This window comes from Aspergillus stella-maris, assembly GCF_047715825.1.
Source record: "Aspergillus stella-maris strain CBS 113639 unplaced genomic scaffold BDV14scaffold_15, whole genome shotgun sequence".
NCBI classification, from domain to species: Eukaryota; Fungi; Ascomycota; class Eurotiomycetes; order Eurotiales; family Aspergillaceae; genus Aspergillus; species Aspergillus stella-maris.
The window spans coordinates 21,105-37,970 of NW_027396809.1; the positions used below are offsets into that span (position 1 = coordinate 21,105).

Sequence of the window (16,866 nt, forward strand, 5' to 3'; positions counted from 1 at the left end):
GCAGCTCTTTCGACAAGTATGGCACGGCACATCAGGATGGACTACTCTAGCTAATGAAGTTTGGAATACTGGATAACTCGTGGCTTAGCAAGTGGCCTGGGCCCCGCTTACATGTTGCTGGACCCGTATCCTGCTTCTCCACACTGCCACTGTGAGCTTTTCCAAAGCCATACGCGAGCTGCATACTTAAATCATTATATACAATAGCAGAATGAATCTCACTATGTTGTACTTGGAGTGGCTCTCGGAAGATTTACCATCGTCCTATCACCTCACAAACTCATAACCTCTCACGTTTCAATGCTACCTCGCCTGGATAATTGAAACACTGATCGGAACCTAAGCCAGAGTGGCCATAATAATCAAAGTTCCTGCAATAAACCATCCCATCAAGCCACCGTGGCCGGAGGAAACCATCGGCATTGCACCACCAGTAAAAGTACTGTTAGGCGCGTTCGATGTGGCCGAGACGGAGGTGGAACTGGAAGGAGGACGCCCGCCTTGAGTACTACTTTCACTCGAAGGGTCGTTCGAATGTGTGGCATTGACCGGAACTAAAGCGACACCATCACGGGGATATAAGCCACAAGTTGCAGGGGAATAATTGAGGCAGTTCTCGGCGATGCAGACAGCCTGAAATTCCGGTGGTGCAGATATGCCTTCAATGCGGGTGGCAGGTGCACAGTGTCGGTTGAACAAAGTGTCTAATGTGTTGGCAAGCCAGGCAGCGTCGGCAGAGGAAAGACCCAGGGAAAGGGCCGAGTCATGAACTTGTCGGATGAAGAAGGACATTTGAAAGATATCCAAGTCCATGAAGCTAGACGCAGACAAGCTTTCTTAGCCACCTTCATGGAACAGACAACAAGGCCCTGCTAGGGACATACCGGTGTACTTCATACATGCTGGCTCTCCCCGAGTATCGAGGGAACGATGAACCCCCTTGCAATGAGCAGCCAGTCAACGTTCTAAAATATTGGTAGATGTGTGTGAGTAGCTTGCTGCCGTTGTTTTATTTATTAGTTATGATTGTATCGAGGGACAGCATTGGGATACAGACTACTGTGCCGAGTTCACGTCTCCGTTACTCGGCATGTTTGCTGCTAACGGCGCTGCAGCGCCATTATCGAGAAAAGGCTTGGATGCGCCGTGGTCTCCGCCCAGATTTGTCGAATTCAAGGCACCAGTAAAGTATGGGAGCAAATCCACGGTGGTTCCATTGTACACAGCAGGGGTGGCAATGCCTGCAACCGTAACGCCAGTATTTGGTGTCGTGTAGTTCCCGGTGACAAACGTATTAACAAGAACCGTCATCAGCAGTTTTTGATTCCTTGCCGTATTGTTTCCCCAGATCTCCCGAGTGTAAAAGTCGCAGATTGTAGTAGCGGACGGGCGCAATAATGGGCGTGGGCCTGGACGCCTGGAAGCTTCAACCGTCGGTATCATCAGGACTGCAGCCAAAAGAAAAAAGACACCAATATACTCCATCGTGGCTGTGGACGGTTGGTCTGGATAGCCTGGAAAGTCAGATAGAAAGACCAAGGTTCTTGGTGCTGTTACGGACGGAGTATAGGCAGACGCCCAAAGGGTATTTAAGGAATAGAATGAGCCGACATTCAGTACACCGCGTTCCCTGATGACAATCTACAACCGGAATCCCGGCGGAAACAGTTGAACGGCGATTGTAGGACTTAAGCAGTCCTAGAACCAATGCACCTGAAAGTCTTCCAACGGCGGCGGAGGAGCTTCATAGGTAAGACAGTAGACGCGTTGAAAGTAGTTCAGCAATTTGGCCAGAGTATTGAGACTAACTAGATTTGCAATTTCTTTGATACTATTTGCCACTGAATTCGCCTATATACCCCTAGATTGAGAGCATATAGCCGCCCCAGACTTCATCCTGACTGTCCATGTTTGCCTGATTGCCCATGTACACTGCATCGAAGAACGCCGTATCAACTCCCTGGAACGCCCAATCTTCGGCGCTGGCGATAAGATCTGGCATGTCGATATCACATTGGACATCACCCGTGTGATGGCTAGAGCCTAGCATAGATGTGTTATTCATGCCTAGGTCTGAGCTATGGAGATAACCAGGATTCTGCGCCGGGTGGACTCGGTGGCCGCTGGTAATTGCTCCCTGGTGCTGATCAGATAGTGGGGTACAGGTGTCCCTTGCAAGCTTCACGATACCGAAATACGGTATTTTAAGGGTAAATGAGGGTTGTTCCTCGTCTCCAGCAGCGGTTTCATCATGACGATTGCTGTCTTCCACTGTGCTGTTATACGTCTGACCTCCACATGCACAATCTTCCTCGATCTTCAAAAGAAGCCTTACTAGATGGGCGGTACGTCGAGATAGTTCGTCCTTGTTCAAACGATTCAACTCGTCCATAGTTTCCATTGCCGTTTCTATAAGCGCGCGATCACCTACGCGTTGATGAGGAAGCATCCGTCCTGCAGAAGCACGCTTGTGATCTTTCAAATAGCTGAGTAGAAGAGTCAACGCCGCTGTGAATGCACGGAAGTCGACCGGACGACAACATGTAACCAGCTTCACTATGGACCGGAAAGTGATGAACCGATTAAGGACTTCTCTGCTCGCGTATATGCAGGTCGTGTTGCTATATTCCCAGTCCCCTGGGTTGCCATTAGGGTCGCGAAGGAGATAGGGTAAATGCAATACAGACAGCATGTTATAGTGCACAATCTGTATCTGAGCGCTGATCATTTTCTCCATCATGTCTTTAGTGGTCAGGGCCTGGGTGAGATCCATCGGCGCCCACGATTTGGCGGGAAGGCTGCTGGCCGCTGCATTGAGGTCTAGATCGATCACCTGTGTGGTATTCAGATCGGAGTAAAAGTTGCCATCCTGGTTTCTGTTGATGATCCGCTCGAAAATGTCGATCTGGTTCTTTTCGAACCAGTCTGCACTCGTGTCGCCGTCTTCTGGCTTGTCCGACCCAAAACGAACGCGCGATATGGCAGTCGGCATGCCGAGGATAAGACAAATGTAGCGCTCCAGGTAGGCAATGTGCGCCCAGGTCACTGTACCGGAGACTCCGGTGTGTGGGTCGTGCTGTTTCAATGACAGGTGCGGTCTTGCACGATGTAGGCCCATGGATTGGGCTATCGTGGAGGCGCGACGGAGACAGACAAGAGCGCGCCGGAGGTTTCCCGAGTTGACCAGGAACACTGCCTCGTATATGAGACATTCGAGTCACTCAACTGAATTAAGGAGGTCTTCATGGCAGGTTACCATGCTAGTAGCAACATTGAAGTACGTGTCCATCGCCACCGTTGGAGTGTCGCCGCCCAAATGTAGAGCAGCTGCGTCAAAGGAGGGGTCCAATTGCTGTATACAGAGGGCCATCTCTCGGAGCTTTTTAGTGTCTAGCTGCTCGAGACATAAGGCTGTCGGTCATACTAGCTTTTTGCGATTATCACCGGATGTTGGGTGACGGCGGGAAGATCTGCCATGCCTGCTATGGGTCGCCAGTCCCCGTTGCCGAACAGTTGGCCATAATGATTACAGATTGCCTGCACAAACACTACCGCACGACCAGCTGCACAGAGAGTAATAGCGTCATCATGTGTGGGCAGGTGCGAGTGTAGAACATGGCATAGTTCGGCATACTGGGGGTAGACATAGTCCAACGGCTGGCCCGGGTCAATGTCTTGCTCAGCCTATGACAAGTCAGTTACAATAATACATATCAAGTTTTACTTTCTCACATCAGGCTGCAACGTCTGGTTACCCTCCGGGATTGGACTGGTGCTAGAGCTCGCCTGAGCTCTGTTTTGACTGCCGGTCGGTTCGTGCAAGGAGCCCTTGGTAATTGTCTCGAGCATAAGCTCTGCCCGCTTTAGCCTCTCCACAATGTTTTCGACTTCATTGAGATTGGGCAGCGGCACGTCCATGAGCTCTTGCCCAACGCCAGATATGCCTCTGCGCTGGCAGGCAACGCAAGCTGCATCCGTAGATAGCCTGAAGAAGCATCGCGTCTTTCGTCTCTTGCCTAAAATGGTCAGCAGATCTCAAGAGTCTCGGACTCAAGCATACATTCTGCACAGCTACGAGTCCCCCTGCGCAAGACACGCCTTGGTAGGGACAAGTCACTCTCTGGCGTGGGCACTGGCATGATGGCGCGTGCTCGAACCACAGATTCAAGCTCCGGAGCACTCGGAGGAGGTACCTTTTGTATTGATTCGTGCAGCGTAGGTAAATTGTCAAGCTGAATATTGATTCTTAGCTGAATGGCTGAATCGGCGCCAGGGCTGGTTACGAGCTCCTTGGTCCAACCAAATACCGCCACGGAGTCGCAGACTTGATTACAAGTTAAGCTGCTGAGCCACCGAGCTTATCGTGGGAGGCCTGAAACTCTTCATATGCCAAATAGATATGGATGGATGGTCTTTCAGCCAGCCACTTTCGGCGGCCAAGTCAGCTTTATTCCTCCCATTTGCATAGGACCGACCCTTGCCCTCAGGCCTTGGCCTCTGCACAGAATAGGTTGCGAATATTCCAATCATTGTGTAGGCCCTTATTGTGAGCAAGGTTCCTTGCGGTTAAGGGAGAACTTTGGCATGTCCGCCGGATACCCCGACAACAGGGCCACATCCACAGGATACAAATACATACGATGGCCAAGGCCATGCCCTTATCAGGCTCATTACTGGAGCGAAGCTGCTTGGTTCCTTCCCTTGCCCCTGGTCATTGCTGTACCGCTAAGATGGTGTCCTTTCCTAGCTTCTCCCGTCTACCAGCAGAGTTGCGACGACAAATTTGGAACGAAGCATGCCCGGCGCCAGGAGCACATGTCTTTGAAATCTGTACCCCTTTTTCTTCGCAAGTAGTGCGCATCCCACAAGAATCTCACAATGATGCCAATTCCAGTCCCCATGCAATGCGCTTCCGCAAGTACCACAGTACACTGTTCTTCGACAAAGTCATGACAAAGGAGAAGAAAGAACATGCACCCGACAACGTCTTATCCAGGTCCAGTACGCTTCTGTCAGAGACCCGTCTGCTTATCAGACGAGATGGTGTCTCCGATCAAGCTGCTTCGAAGCCTTTTCCGTCCTCCACTTTCCTGATCCCAGCGTTACCAATGTCGTATATCTTCCACTGCAGAACCAACACATATCCTACAATAACGTCCAGGATGTTCTCATCTTGAGATTCAGATACCAAAGTGAAAGTCCAGCTCAAGACCCAATGTCATCAGCTGGCTATGCAGATTGATACAATGACCAGCGTCCTCCGTGTATCTTCGCAAGTGGCTTATCGGGCCTTCTCATCTATCCCTGGAGTGCCGAGTTTGCCACAAGTATTCTGAGCGCCAGGCGTATTGCGCTAGACGTCACAGATTTGCTTCCTAGTCCTGACGACAGGGGCGATGTCTTAAGTCAAGAAGTAGCATGCCTGGCTTCTTGTCTGCAGAATGACCTGGAAGTGCTCTATGTTGTTGATCATTCCATGAACTCCAACCACCGTGCGAAGGGGAGGTCTACTCTTGAACTGGGGAGTAAGTCCTGTATCACCGCTGGTGCACTCGCGAAACAGCTCCAGCGAGGTTCAACCGTCGACAACAGGGCGCCTGATATCTTTCATGGAATCCACATGGTCTACTATGAGGTGCCGATTCTCGGTAGCTTTAACCGGGAGACTGAGGATCAGATTGTAGAAATTTCAGGCATGTTTTCAGACGCCATCTAGGAGCAGCAAGGACAGTCAGGGTGCTTTAGAGGCATCCGATTCCTGACATGCCGGTAAAGTCCCTTGCAAACATGACACCGTGACGGAAAAGATAGCTTCGGGGAACCTTTCCTATTTTTGTATTTTTATTTTGGGATTTAAACCGAGGTTGCAAAGGATTGGGTCCGTCTGCATTCCAGATACAAGTGGATAGTGGGAGATTGGAATCATACAATGTCTGAAAATATCCCCTCAGGCGACACTGGATCACCAATAACCCTGAAGCTAGCCGATTACTGCCCAAGTATCGGGATGGTACAAGCTAATTAACGTAGACTTCCTCAGGTACCTAACGCATTTTCTTGTTGGTTTTGTGTGCGAGCCTCTGATGGCCCAATGCTGGGAAATGGGTGCCTATGATACCTCCCTTTTCGCCGGTCTAGGGCCTTGTTATACTGCCGCGACAACCCGTGCTAGTCTTGGATTCTGTTCCTACAGCCAATTCTATGCTCTTGTCTTTATGTTCTCGGAATTCTAAGCGACATTCCAAACCACAAGGTGGCCTTGTCTGCTGTATCACGACGATTCTGTTGGCTATGGCGTGCTGGATGCCTCGGCAGCAGTTTGGAGAATAATAATCAATTTCAACTACGATGCTTTACAACCTGGCGCTGCCTGCAAGTCTCTGGCTCTTTTGGAGAAGATGCGGCAATGCGTCAGGCAAAGTAGGTTCCCAATTCCCGCGCAGTAGGAGGTGCCATAGTACTCACCCAGGGCCTGCTGTATCTCCACCGGGTGTACGTAAGTAGTTCAGAGATTAGATACAATATTTTGCACGCCATAGAGTCTTAAGTGATGATATGTCAGTTAGTGCTTAGCTGCGATAGCAACCTTATGACGTGCTGCAAAATCTGGGCCTGGTCCTGACAATGACTGGTTTTGGACCATACAAAGGCTAGGCTTGGTGGATTGCATCAAGGTCTCTTGACTGGGTCCGCTGTTTTTTTAGGCTCCTCTGTAGTTGAATTGATATCAGAACCATTGCCACCAGATGGGGGTTGGAGTAAGTATCTATAATTGTATCATTTATCGCCTTAATGTTGAAATCGTCCCACCCTCGTTGTACTCGGGTAAGCTCAATGTCTCGGAGCTTTTTAGTGTCTAGCTGCTCGAGACATAAGGCTGTCGGTCATACTCTGTTTATAATGGACCACATATCTCGCCCCTTGCATACCTCCCTCACCCTCTCCCATCTCTTCCTGCCAACCCCCCGAACATTGAATTCATTCCTTTGCCTATTGAGGAATACTGATCTCCATGCGCAATGTCTAGGGTCAGGATATCTGCCAAGAATGCCAACTTTTCGAGCACGACGCATATAGCTCACGAGCAGGATGCCCCGAACGTTGCCGTCCAATACGTCGGCGAGAAGGGGGGGAATGATGCGCCAGCAACGTATCAACACGCCTCTGGAGCCCCAATCGAGAGTGTCTCGCCGTTGGGATACTCCGTAGGCCCTGTCACCATTACACTGCTAAATATTACAATGATGATCGGCGCTGGAATATATTCCACGCGTAAGTATTTTACCACGTATTCTGATCGTGGAGAAGCCTTCTAAATTTAGTCTAGCATCATCAATTCTGTTGGGCACTGGCTCTGTCGGTGTCAGCTTTATTTGGTGGACTTTGGGATACCTGGTATGGAGTCAAATACCGAAATAGACAAACATCGCAATAGTTGCTGACTCTCCCTTTACCGTCCCAGCTCTGCCTCACGTCGGGCGCGGTTTACCTCGAGTTTACGGCATATTTTCCTAGTCGGTCAGGATCTGAAGTTGTTTTCCTTGAGCAGGCCTTTCCTCGTCCACGATGGCTTTTTCCAACTACGTTTGCGGTACAGAGCGTGATTCTCTCCTTTGGAAGCGCCAACGCCACTGTAATGGCCAACTATCTCATTGCCATCTCAGGGCATCAAGGCACCGATTGGCAGGTCAAAGGCACAGCTCTTGCCTGCTATACCCTTGCTACCTTGAGTAGGTCACTGCCTACACTCTGGATTCTGTGTCTCTGCCAGTCTAACATCTTGTAGGTCTCGTCTTCAATACCAAGTACGCTTATTGGTTTTCAAACGGAGTTGGACTGGTCAAGATATGCACTCTCCTGTTCATCATTCTCACGGGTTTTGTGGTACTGGGAGGCAATACCAGGGTTGAAAGACCGTTGGCCAACTTCCAGGGCGCATGGTCTGGTAGCTCTACTGCAACTGCATATGGATTTACGACAGCACTGTACCGGATCATTTTCTCTTATGGCGGCTATAACAATGCTTTCAATGTGGCCAACGAGGTCAAGGTGAGGTTTTGGCAAAGCAGCGAGTAGGTCGGAACTAACAAAGTGTTCTTAGAATCCAGTCAAGTCACTAAAGGTATATGCCACAATCGCTCTAACAGCAGTTTACATATTGTACATGTTTGCGAACGCCGCATTCTTCGCCGCAGGTCAGTGTCCCAACCGAAGAGGCCTGTCAGCATAATGCTAAATGTTGTTTGTGATAGTTCCACTCGACGAGCTGGAGAACTCAAGCTTGACCACCGCGAGTCTCTTCTTTTACAAGGTCTTCGGTGATAGTGGTGCTGTTCGGGGATTGAATTTCCTCATCGCTCTGGCCTCGTTCGGTAACATTATAGCAGTCATTATTGGTCTGTCGCGGCGTCTTAGAGAATGTGGGCGACAGGGAGTACTGCCTTGGACGACCTTTTGGGTCTCTACAAAGCCATTCGGAACACCCCTTGGACCATATGCAGTCATCTGGGGTCTTACTGTACTTATGATCCTGGCCGTGCCTGCAGGAGATGCTTTTACCTTTGGTGGGTCATTCTGTGTTAAAATTGCCCACTGGCCTGCTAATGCTGATCTTGGAACAGTCAATGATTTGTCCACGATTCCTACCGCTGCATTTAATCTAGCAATGGCTGTCGGCCTGTACATTACACGTTGGCGTCGGAGTAAGGCAAACCTTCCAGAGCCCGAATTCAAAGCCTGGCACGTCGCAATTATCTTCAACATTTTGGTGCAGACCTACCTCCTCGTTATGCCATGGTATCCACCCGAAGGAGGCCAATATGCAGGCGATGTCAGTTTTTGGTACGCGACATACGCCGTCACGGGAATAGCAATGTATGGGAAATACTTCTGAGTCTCTTCGATACGAAAACTGATTTGGTACAGTCTCGTTGCCTGTGCTATTTATTACGCGTTCTGGGCAAACTTCCTCCCAAGATGGAGGGGCTATGAACTGCGCCAGGAGCTGGTGCATCTTGACGATGGTGCCCAAAGCAACCGATTGGTGAAGGTTGCGACCTCGGACGTTGCCGATTGGGATGCCACGCACGATGCAGCCGGTAGGTCTATCGAGGTATCTACTACTGAAATGCAAGTCAAGGGAAAGGAATGAGTCGAAAAGCCAGCCAACGTTCTGAAGGAGGCTGGGGTAAGGTTGGAAATTGTATGTGAGAGGGGGTGGGTACAGGATATGGAAGATAGGCTTTTGCAAGGGAGGGGGGGAGCGAAGCCTCAAAGGATGATTATAATATTGAGTAAAGTTGGGAGTGTACTAGAATGCACCGGGTGGTTGTCTGTGGATGCAAACATAGAGAGATTGAGTTGAGATATGTCTCTCCAATAATCCCAGAACAGATACTGTTAACGCAACGAGCATATTCGCCTCGTAAACTTTTCAAGGACGGTACAGCTCAGAACAAGACCTTTGAAACATCCTTGCTGTCCTTGACAATGATATTCTTCATTATAAAGACCCAGACAAGCGACAACCCCATAATGGCCGTTCCGGCAATCATCATATAACGTTGGCTTGTTGCATAGGCATTTTGGATGGCAGTCCGAGTGGCAGAGCCAACAGGATAACTCAGCTGAACGTCCAGCGAGTCATAGATATCGGACCATTGACTCTTCGTTTCAGCAGGCAAGTACTCGCGAAGTTTCTCCGGTAGTGTGTTCGTCCAGATGGCTCCTGACACACTGCTGCCGACAGCACTGCCAATGTTACCGAACGTACTGAGCAGGGCCAACATGGCAGCATAATCCTCATGGTCTGATGCAGCGAGGACCGCAACCTGCTCGATCAAGATCATGGTTCCTCCACCGACAGCTAGGAAAATCTGGCACATGCACATGTATCCAACGCTGTGCCTAGGGGTCCTAAAGTAGATCATCAAGCCACTGGCCAGAAGATAAAGGGGGACAGCACAGTACAACAGCCATTTGAATCGCCCGGTGATGCGAATGAGATAGCCACATCCAATAAGCCACACTGGGTCCATCAAGTCAAAAATGGCACTGATGTACCCAGCTTGCGTGAGGCTAGTATTGTACACGACCTGCAGAAACGAGGTGAAGTAGCTAGCCCAGCAATAATACGAGACCTGGTAGGTGATGTCCAACAGGCAAGCTCCGATGACGGTCCGGTTTGTCAACAGGTAGTATGGGATGAAGGGCTTGGGTGCGCCCCATCTCTCATACAGTATAAACCCAACGAGAACAAAGAACCCAACCACCATCATCGCGATGATTTTCGGTGACCCCCACTCGCCCGTGGCATTCCCAGCGATGTTGAAGGATGTGAGGAAGAGGATCAAGCCGCCGATCATGAGAAAGATGCCAATGACTGCCAAATGACGATGTTAGCTGGTGCCCTAGACGTGTCGCAGAGGGGGTTCATGGCTTACTATCAAATTCAACAACATAGTACCAAACAGCCTCTTGGATCGATCGTTCCCGCTTTGGTACGGTCTCTATCTCATTCACCCTTTTCGCCTTTCGTTTGGCCAACTCCCAGGTGACGATCAGTGGGAGAGCAACAATCGGCAAGATAATGCAAATTGTTCCATATGCCCATCGCCAGTTAGATTCGTGGAATTGATTTGAGAGTGGCGAGCCCGCAAAGGCTGTAATAATGTATGGAGAGGAGGTGAATCCGTACGCGATTCCTCGGTTGCGCAGGGACGAGGTATCGGCGGTCAGGACATCGACGCAGAAGATCACTCCGGTGAACCCAACGGTGTAGAAAGCCTAAGCCGATCGGCAATTAGATATGATCCAGTGTTATTAAAGAGCTGAGTAGACGAGAAACATACTTGGGCAGCACAATATGTGGCTATGTTGTTGCAGCAGGCCATCATAATCAGGCCCATGATCGCAATCAAGATCATGATGCAAACACCTACAGTGCGGTCCCAAAGATTAAGGACTTTGGCAATCGGCATCAACCAGGCGGCGCTCATAACATTGACGACGACGCTGATGACCGTGAGAAGCGAGTGGGCGGAGAAGTCACTGGTGATATAGGCCGAGAGATTCGATGTCAAGTTGTTATTCAGACCATTAACAAAGTACAACATCCACATCCTGTCGAGTTTAGTCCTGGGTCACCCATCGTATAGCCTTGACTTAGAACTCACGAGGCATATGTGATGATCAGGGACTTCTTGGACCAGGTAGTGGTGATTGCGTCCGCAACACGAATGGCATCCTGCTGATCAGAGCCTTCCGGTGCGCGGGGGAACGACGGCTGATCTAAAGGAATCGGGTCTTCAGCGACCGTTGCTGGGGGTGCCTTAATGGAAGCCATCTTGGTGAAGGTACGTCCGTGCTGGTATTCTATCTCATGTCCGATCCTTTCAGCGAGGACCCCCTGCCATTATACGTCAATCTTTGCCCGATTCCGCTCGCGTAGAGCGATTTCTCAAAATTCTCCCTCTTCCACCCATAAAGCACCCAGAGTGGAGAGAGTCCTAATGTCATGACTGGCTCACCTTGCCCTTGCATTGGCGAACATCCCATCAGATAAGATATTACGTACGGCTAAGCTTGTGGACCTGCCTGTCTTGTACCCACTGTATCCGTTCCCCCCATGCCCACCACCTGCTTGGTTGTTCCCCGTTGGCTGCCATGCTGTAATTGGAGTAGCGGTTAGGCAACAGCTTTGGGGGACCCGGGAGAATGTCGGGTCTGGCATCATTGAGCCATTATAGGCACCGGGCTGTCTCGGGGCAACAGTTGGACAACAATATTCGTCCGAGGCACAAATGACCCAAGGCGCCTGTTTGAGGCCTGGGATGCGTCTCTTCGGCTATAACGCCTATACGCCTTCACAGACCCCTGTAACATAGGCTGCCAACCAAGGCGACCAATGCTGAGTCACTATTAAGGGACCAGCGTGGGATCCTCAGACAGACTTGAGGCAGTGAGAGGAGGTATCCACTCCTGCAGGACTTTGAACGATGGTTTGGTCCTCGGGATCCGCGGACTGCGATGGTTTATGTATAGTATGTCTCAGATTGCATGGGCGAAAGCTTGGTTCTAGCCTCAATTATCTTATGATGGCGTCCACCTGTTCTCACCTGGACGAAAGTTGTCCGTATGCTTTCGTCTGATTCGTTATTCATAGGGATGCCCACTCAATCAAGTGATGTTTGGAAGCTACTCGGAATAAGAGTGGATCAAGCACTGCAAGTAAAATGGTTCCAATTGAGCTGGACCGAGCCTGCGGTCCAGCAATACCATTGATGCTATCTCTCTAACGTACAAACATCGCCCAAAGTGCAAATGCAACCCGCTAATTTCGCTTGAGTGTTGAATCAAAGCTGAATATACTCCGTACCATGCAGTCCCGCCGTGAATGATTAAATATAGTCATAATAGTGTTGAAGTAGAAATAAAAAACCGGTCTTTAGACCGTGGTGTCGTTGTCTACGGTCTTGGTGTCCTCGGCGACGACTTGGACCTCGTGGCTATGCTCGAGCTCCGAAATGACAATCCACGTGGGGACGACACTGAGAAGAGTAATACCAAAGTTCAGACCAATACTGACAAAGTGGTTGGCATTGCCTTCGGATTGCATGCTGTAAAGGTTAGCAAAGCCCCTTTGATAGTATGAGAGTAACTTACGCCCAAGCAACGGTCTGGCCAAGAGCCTCGAACCCACGCAGAATACCGCAGTGGTGGGAAAGAGAGGACAGATCGGTAGTATATTGGCCAACAAGCCAGTAGAGGAACTGCTGGAATGCTTGACCACCAAAAGTCCAGAAGAAGACCAGAGCGTAGGACTTTCCGAAACCTCCCTTGAACCAGTCAAAGACGGGCGACTCGGGATATTCGTAGTAAAACTGGTTCTGCAAGATACTGGCCCAGATCCAGGTACCGCAAAGGACAATGACAATGGCCGAAAAGGCAACTCGTGCGCGGGTCTTGATGTGGATGGACTGCTTGTCGAGGAGACTGGCGATCATGAAGGAAGAAATGATTCCAGCAAAGTTGGTGAAGAAGGATGAGAATGCGCGAGATCGGACGGTGAAGTAGCTCGTCAGCCAGGTACTCTGGAAGCCATTGTAAAAGTAGCTGATGAAGAAAGAGGGCAGCAGCATGAGAATGCGGCGCGAGGCGAGGAGCGAGAAGACAGCCTTGAACTCGGCGAGCCAGGTGGCCTCGGTATGCACGACGACGAGGGTGCGGTCCTTGCGGCGCACCTTGTTGGCGGGGCTGAGACCCAGAGCAATGGGGAGACCCAAGCACATGATGACTATGAAGACGATGTACGTGCTAGCACTGACCGATCCCTGGCCCGAGTCCTGAGCGTTGAGGCCCAAGTTGATGGCACCACCGACGATGGGACCGGCAGCCTTTGCAGTTTGCCAGATAGCTATCAGTGATGTCAGTGTTGTTGAGCTTGAGGTAAGAGAGAGGTGAGAACATACCCAAGTAAAAGGCGCGGTCCTTGGGGCTGGGGTAACCGATAATGATAGCAGCTTCGGCAGCCCAGAAGAAACCAGCAGAGATACCACACAGAGCACTACCGAACAACATAAACCAGGTTGTGGGGGAGTAGTTGTTGGTATACAGACCAGCTCCATAGATGGGGTATCCGATAGCACCAATAGCCAAGCCATAACGAAGACCAATGCGGTTGTTGATGGCACCAGCTGCAATGCAAACGACCGCAAACAGACCGTACAGAAGAGCGTTGGCTGCAGAAACCGCATAGGGCTCAGCAGCACCACCAGCACCCAGGTTGTTCAAGGCATCCCACATACCAGGGGCCGTGAACGAGACACCACTGGCAATGGCAATCTGGAAGGGGATGGACCGGTATACCGACAGAAAGCGGTTTGTCGGCGCCCGGACAGCCACGGACTCTGAAGCCTCTGGAGGAGCCATTATTGTGAGTGATATCTAGGAATGTTCTCCTTCCACGTGGCGAATAAATTGGGAGGAAAGGGAGACTACAAAAGGGCGACAGAAGAGGCGAAATCGGCGGCACAGAAAAAATGATACAAAGTGGGTCTGCTGCTATTGCGTGATTGCCGCTGTCTGTGAGCCTTGCCTTCTTGAATGGACAAGAGTCATGTAAAACTGTTATTATTAAAGAAAAGACTACATTTTGCAAAATTGCAGATAATTGCAGGTATGTTGTAGTGTCGAGTAAGCAATGTGCACCTGAGTTGGAGATGGCAGGAATTCGACATGTCAGCTTTGAGCAGAAAGATCAGCGGAATCCCACGTTCTGCCTGGTCTCATATTTGGGGTGTGGGGAGCTTGGCATCTTAGAATCAGACAATATTTCGTGACATTAGGCATAAATCCTAAGATAACTCTTGAATGCGTGTATATTGCGTAGACACTGATGGAATCTTGTGTGGCAAGAAATCTCTGCAGTCACGTGGGGCTAGTCGATATTGGTGCCTGAGGCTTCATTCCTGCCTCAGGCTACACAATTGCAGTCCTCCAGGCCCAAACGCGTTGCAGCAGAGTTTGTTTGGGTGTGGGATTCTTCAGTTCGGCCTCCTTCTCATCTTGTTCAATCTTATCAAAGTATTTGGCTGCTGTAAAGTCCATGTCCTTGGGTGCCACAAACTTCGTCTTAAACCAGTACTACTCGATGTTAGCAGATATATATTTTTCCGCGGGACGGGTTCCCAACCTTGTACAGGACCCAATCAATCAGGAACAAAGGCACTGTAATGTACGTCGCAAAAAAGTTCTCTGCGCTTGGGTTGCCAGTAAAAGGAAAGATGGCAAAATACAGCTGGGCCACAAGGAAGAGAGTAATCAACACTACTCCCAGCCATTGCGAGTACGGCGCAAAACGGTCACGAAAGGCCAGTGTTTTGTAGTCGATGCCCTGTGCCTTCAACCCTTGGCGGAATCGGATATGCGAGACGTAGATCAGGAACCAGTTGCAGAAGGATGAAACTCCGACCTATACTCATTAGATTTAGGGTTTAGATATAGAATATGATTGACTTACCAGGTTCGAGAACCAGTTATATACCTGCACCGAGGTGTTGTTGAGGTTCAAGTATGTCAATCCTCCTCCTAGAAGCCCACTGAGTATGAAAGACAACCAGGGGCGTCCAGCTTTATCCTTGGCTCCAAACGCTTTATGGATAATCTCCAGATCTGCCAGGTGCGTCAAGCAGCGACTGGCGACATAGTACGAGGTAATCGCACATGACAAGACAGTGATAAACACCAACCCGTTGATGATGTTGGCAAACGTGGGAGAACCTCCATCGCGGATGGCAACGATGAACGGACTGGCTAGTGTACTGGATGCAGCGAGGTCTGGGTGGTCGTAGGGAACGCACATTCCGACCAGCCAGATGTTGACAACATAAAAGAGGAACATGCGCCAAAAGAGAGGATTGACCGATCGCTTGACTGTTCTTCGCGGCTCCTGCATTTCACCAGCCGTGATGGCCACCCAGCCAGCTGCCTCTTGTTAGTGGGAGAACTTTTCGGTATTATTCAGTGACGTACCAGATGGACAGCTAAATGCTGCTTGGAGTATGGCTTTGCAGATTCCCTTCATTCCGTTGTTGAACGCGCCGGGGGTCTTCCAGTAGTGGAATACAAGCGGTCCAGTCGATGCAGGCAAGCCCCCAGAGGCCATGATGAAGAGAAAACACATCGACGACAAGATCGAAACCACCTTTAACGCACTCATGACAACTTCAACGTGCCCGTATTTCTTGACGGCAAATAGATTCGGTATCGCCGACGCAACCGCGAAGATGCTGATGTACGCCGCCATGGGGAAATTCCTCGGCGCCTCCCAGTATTGCAACACGTTGATGCACGCAATGATCTCGGCTGGAACTGTCATCGTCCACGAGAACCATAGATTCATGCCCACTGCGAATGCGGCTCCCTTGTCGACGTACTCCATGATCTGCCGGATATAGCCTCCGTTGATGGGCTTGTAAGAGGTCATCTCTCCGATTGACAGGAACTCGATGTAAATCGCCAATCTAGAGAAAGCATACCGTCAGTAAAGGACTCTCGAAAGGGAAAGGTATCAACACTCACGCAACCAATGCATAGGCAATAGCACACCCAGCAGGACCAGCTGCTCTCGCGTCAGTACTCCACCACAGCACGCCTTTTATCAAGCGGACACCCACCACTGGACAATGCAGTTCCCGTTCCAATCCAAAGACCTAGACCGATCCCACCACCAAGCGACAACATGATGACAGCCCTAGGGGATAGACCACGGTTCCATCCTTGCTCGTCATAGCCAGTCGTGTCTACCTGGCCAACCTCGACATCGTTGCTCGTCTGTGAAGCCACACTGGGCATATCTTTCTTGTCGGACATTGTGACTTGCTCAGAAAGCAACTTTTGAGCAAGAACAAAGAGGCGGCCGAATCAGTGACATTTATGGCCTCGTAATGCCAACCTTTATCTCAGAGATGGAAAGACCAAGCCATTGTCTCCCGTATCTCCGAACTATCAATGATAGCGTAGATCTCGTGCGGAGAGGCCGTTATAGTAACGGACCGGAGCTTAACCGGGATAGATATGCCCAGATGCGATAGAGGAAAAGATGAAATGACATGGAGATAACCACTTGAATGGAGGGGGATGTGTCAAACTTTGCGGGCTAATTTCTGTCTAGATTCCCCCAAGGTACTCTCCAATACTCCATTTTTTTGTGATCATGGCCTATCATTGTGCGTGGATATGTAACTTGGGCAGACAGTTTCTGTAGGTGGGCCGCGAATCATACTATTACTGTCTATGTTGAAAAAGCAATTATGCGCTAGCAAGTCTCTAGTCTTCACAATCGAAAATCCGTGATTGGATGCACGT

The 16,866-nt window shown here is 50.1% G+C and overlaps 6 protein-coding genes across 6 annotated transcripts; 1 reads left to right on the forward strand and 5 right to left on the reverse strand.

Annotated features, from left to right (window-relative positions):
* Nucleotides 1-339: 339 nt before the first annotated feature.
* Nucleotides 340-1,485, reverse strand: BDV14DRAFT_198168 (uncharacterized protein; the record flags this gene model as incomplete). The annotated part of the gene is made up of 3 exons (XM_073772849.1): nt 340-817; nt 885-998; nt 1,058-1,485. 3 exons carry the CDS (start codon nt 1,483-1,485, stop codon nt 340-342), a joined length of 1,020 nt encoding a protein of 339 aa, XP_073630033.1.
* Nucleotides 1,486-1,861: 376 nt separating this feature from the next.
* On the reverse strand, nt 1,862-4,139 carry BDV14DRAFT_198169 (uncharacterized protein; the record flags this gene model as incomplete). Its single annotated transcript, XM_073772850.1, has 5 exons — nt 1,862-3,196; nt 3,257-3,394; nt 3,445-3,684; nt 3,733-4,016; nt 4,061-4,139. The coding sequence occupies 5 exons, from the start codon at nt 4,137-4,139 to the stop codon at nt 1,862-1,864; spliced, it is 2,076 nt and encodes a 691-aa protein (XP_073630034.1).
* A 2,880-nt stretch (nt 4,140-7,019) lies between these two features.
* On the forward strand, nt 7,020-9,384 carry BDV14DRAFT_207583 (amino acid permease-domain-containing protein; the record flags this gene model as incomplete). The annotated part of the gene is made up of 8 exons (XM_073775167.1): nt 7,020-7,272; nt 7,328-7,395; nt 7,463-7,730; nt 7,787-8,049; nt 8,102-8,195; nt 8,253-8,564; nt 8,622-8,874; nt 8,926-9,384. 8 exons carry the CDS (start codon nt 7,020-7,022, stop codon nt 9,149-9,151), a joined length of 1,737 nt encoding a protein of 578 aa, XP_073630035.1. The 3' UTR covers nt 9,152-9,384.
* Nucleotides 9,385-9,449: 65 nt separating this feature from the next.
* On the reverse strand, nt 9,450-11,344 carry BDV14DRAFT_207585 (siderophore iron transporter mirB; the record flags this gene model as incomplete). The annotated part of the gene is made up of 4 exons (XM_073775168.1): nt 9,450-10,381; nt 10,443-10,785; nt 10,851-11,121; nt 11,175-11,344. 4 exons carry the CDS (start codon nt 11,342-11,344, stop codon nt 9,450-9,452), a joined length of 1,716 nt encoding a protein of 571 aa, XP_073630036.1.
* Nucleotides 11,345-11,874: 530 nt separating this feature from the next.
* BDV14DRAFT_31905 (major facilitator superfamily domain-containing protein) lies at nt 11,875-14,203 on the reverse strand. The gene is made up of 3 exons (XM_073776532.1): nt 13,470-14,203; nt 12,664-13,414; nt 11,875-12,617 (listed from the first exon to the last, which is right to left on the reverse strand). Exons 1-3 carry the CDS (start codon nt 13,927-13,929, stop codon nt 12,446-12,448), a joined length of 1,383 nt encoding a protein of 460 aa, XP_073630037.1. The 5' UTR covers nt 13,930-14,203; the 3' UTR covers nt 11,875-12,445.
* Nucleotides 14,204-16,576, reverse strand: BDV14DRAFT_31904 (amino acid permease/ SLC12A domain-containing protein). Its single transcript, XM_073776531.1, has 6 exons — nt 16,176-16,576; nt 16,081-16,120; nt 15,532-16,022; nt 15,020-15,483; nt 14,693-14,971; nt 14,204-14,643 (listed from the first exon to the last, which is right to left on the reverse strand). The coding sequence occupies exons 1-6, from the start codon at nt 16,369-16,371 to the stop codon at nt 14,479-14,481; spliced, it is 1,635 nt and encodes a 544-aa protein (XP_073630038.1). The 5' UTR covers nt 16,372-16,576; the 3' UTR covers nt 14,204-14,478.
* Between the last annotated feature and the right edge of the window lie 290 nt (nt 16,577-16,866).

Coding starts and splice junctions, on each gene's coding strand:
- BDV14DRAFT_31904 (XM_073776531.1), bottom strand. CDS start 16,371: ATGTCCGACAAGAAAGATATGCCCAGTGTGGCTTCACAGACGAGCAAC. Junction 16,023..16,080: donor ATTGCCTATGCATTGGTTGC/GTGAGTGTTGAT, acceptor TGCTTTCTCTAG/ATTGGCGATTTACATCGAGT. Junction 15,484..15,531: donor AGCATTTAGCTGTCCATCTG/GTACGTCACTGA, acceptor AACAAGAGGCAG/CTGGCTGGGTGGCCATCACG.
- BDV14DRAFT_31905 (XM_073776532.1), bottom strand. CDS start 13,929: ATGGCTCCTCCAGAGGCTTCAGAGTCCGTGGCTGTCCGGGCGCCGACA. Junction 13,415..13,469: donor GGACCGCGCCTTTTACTTGG/GTATGTTCTCAC, acceptor CATCACTGATAG/CTATCTGGCAAACTGCAAAG. Junction 12,618..12,663: donor GGCCAGACCGTTGCTTGGGC/GTAAGTTACTCT, acceptor TAACCTTTACAG/CATGCAATCCGAAGGCAATG.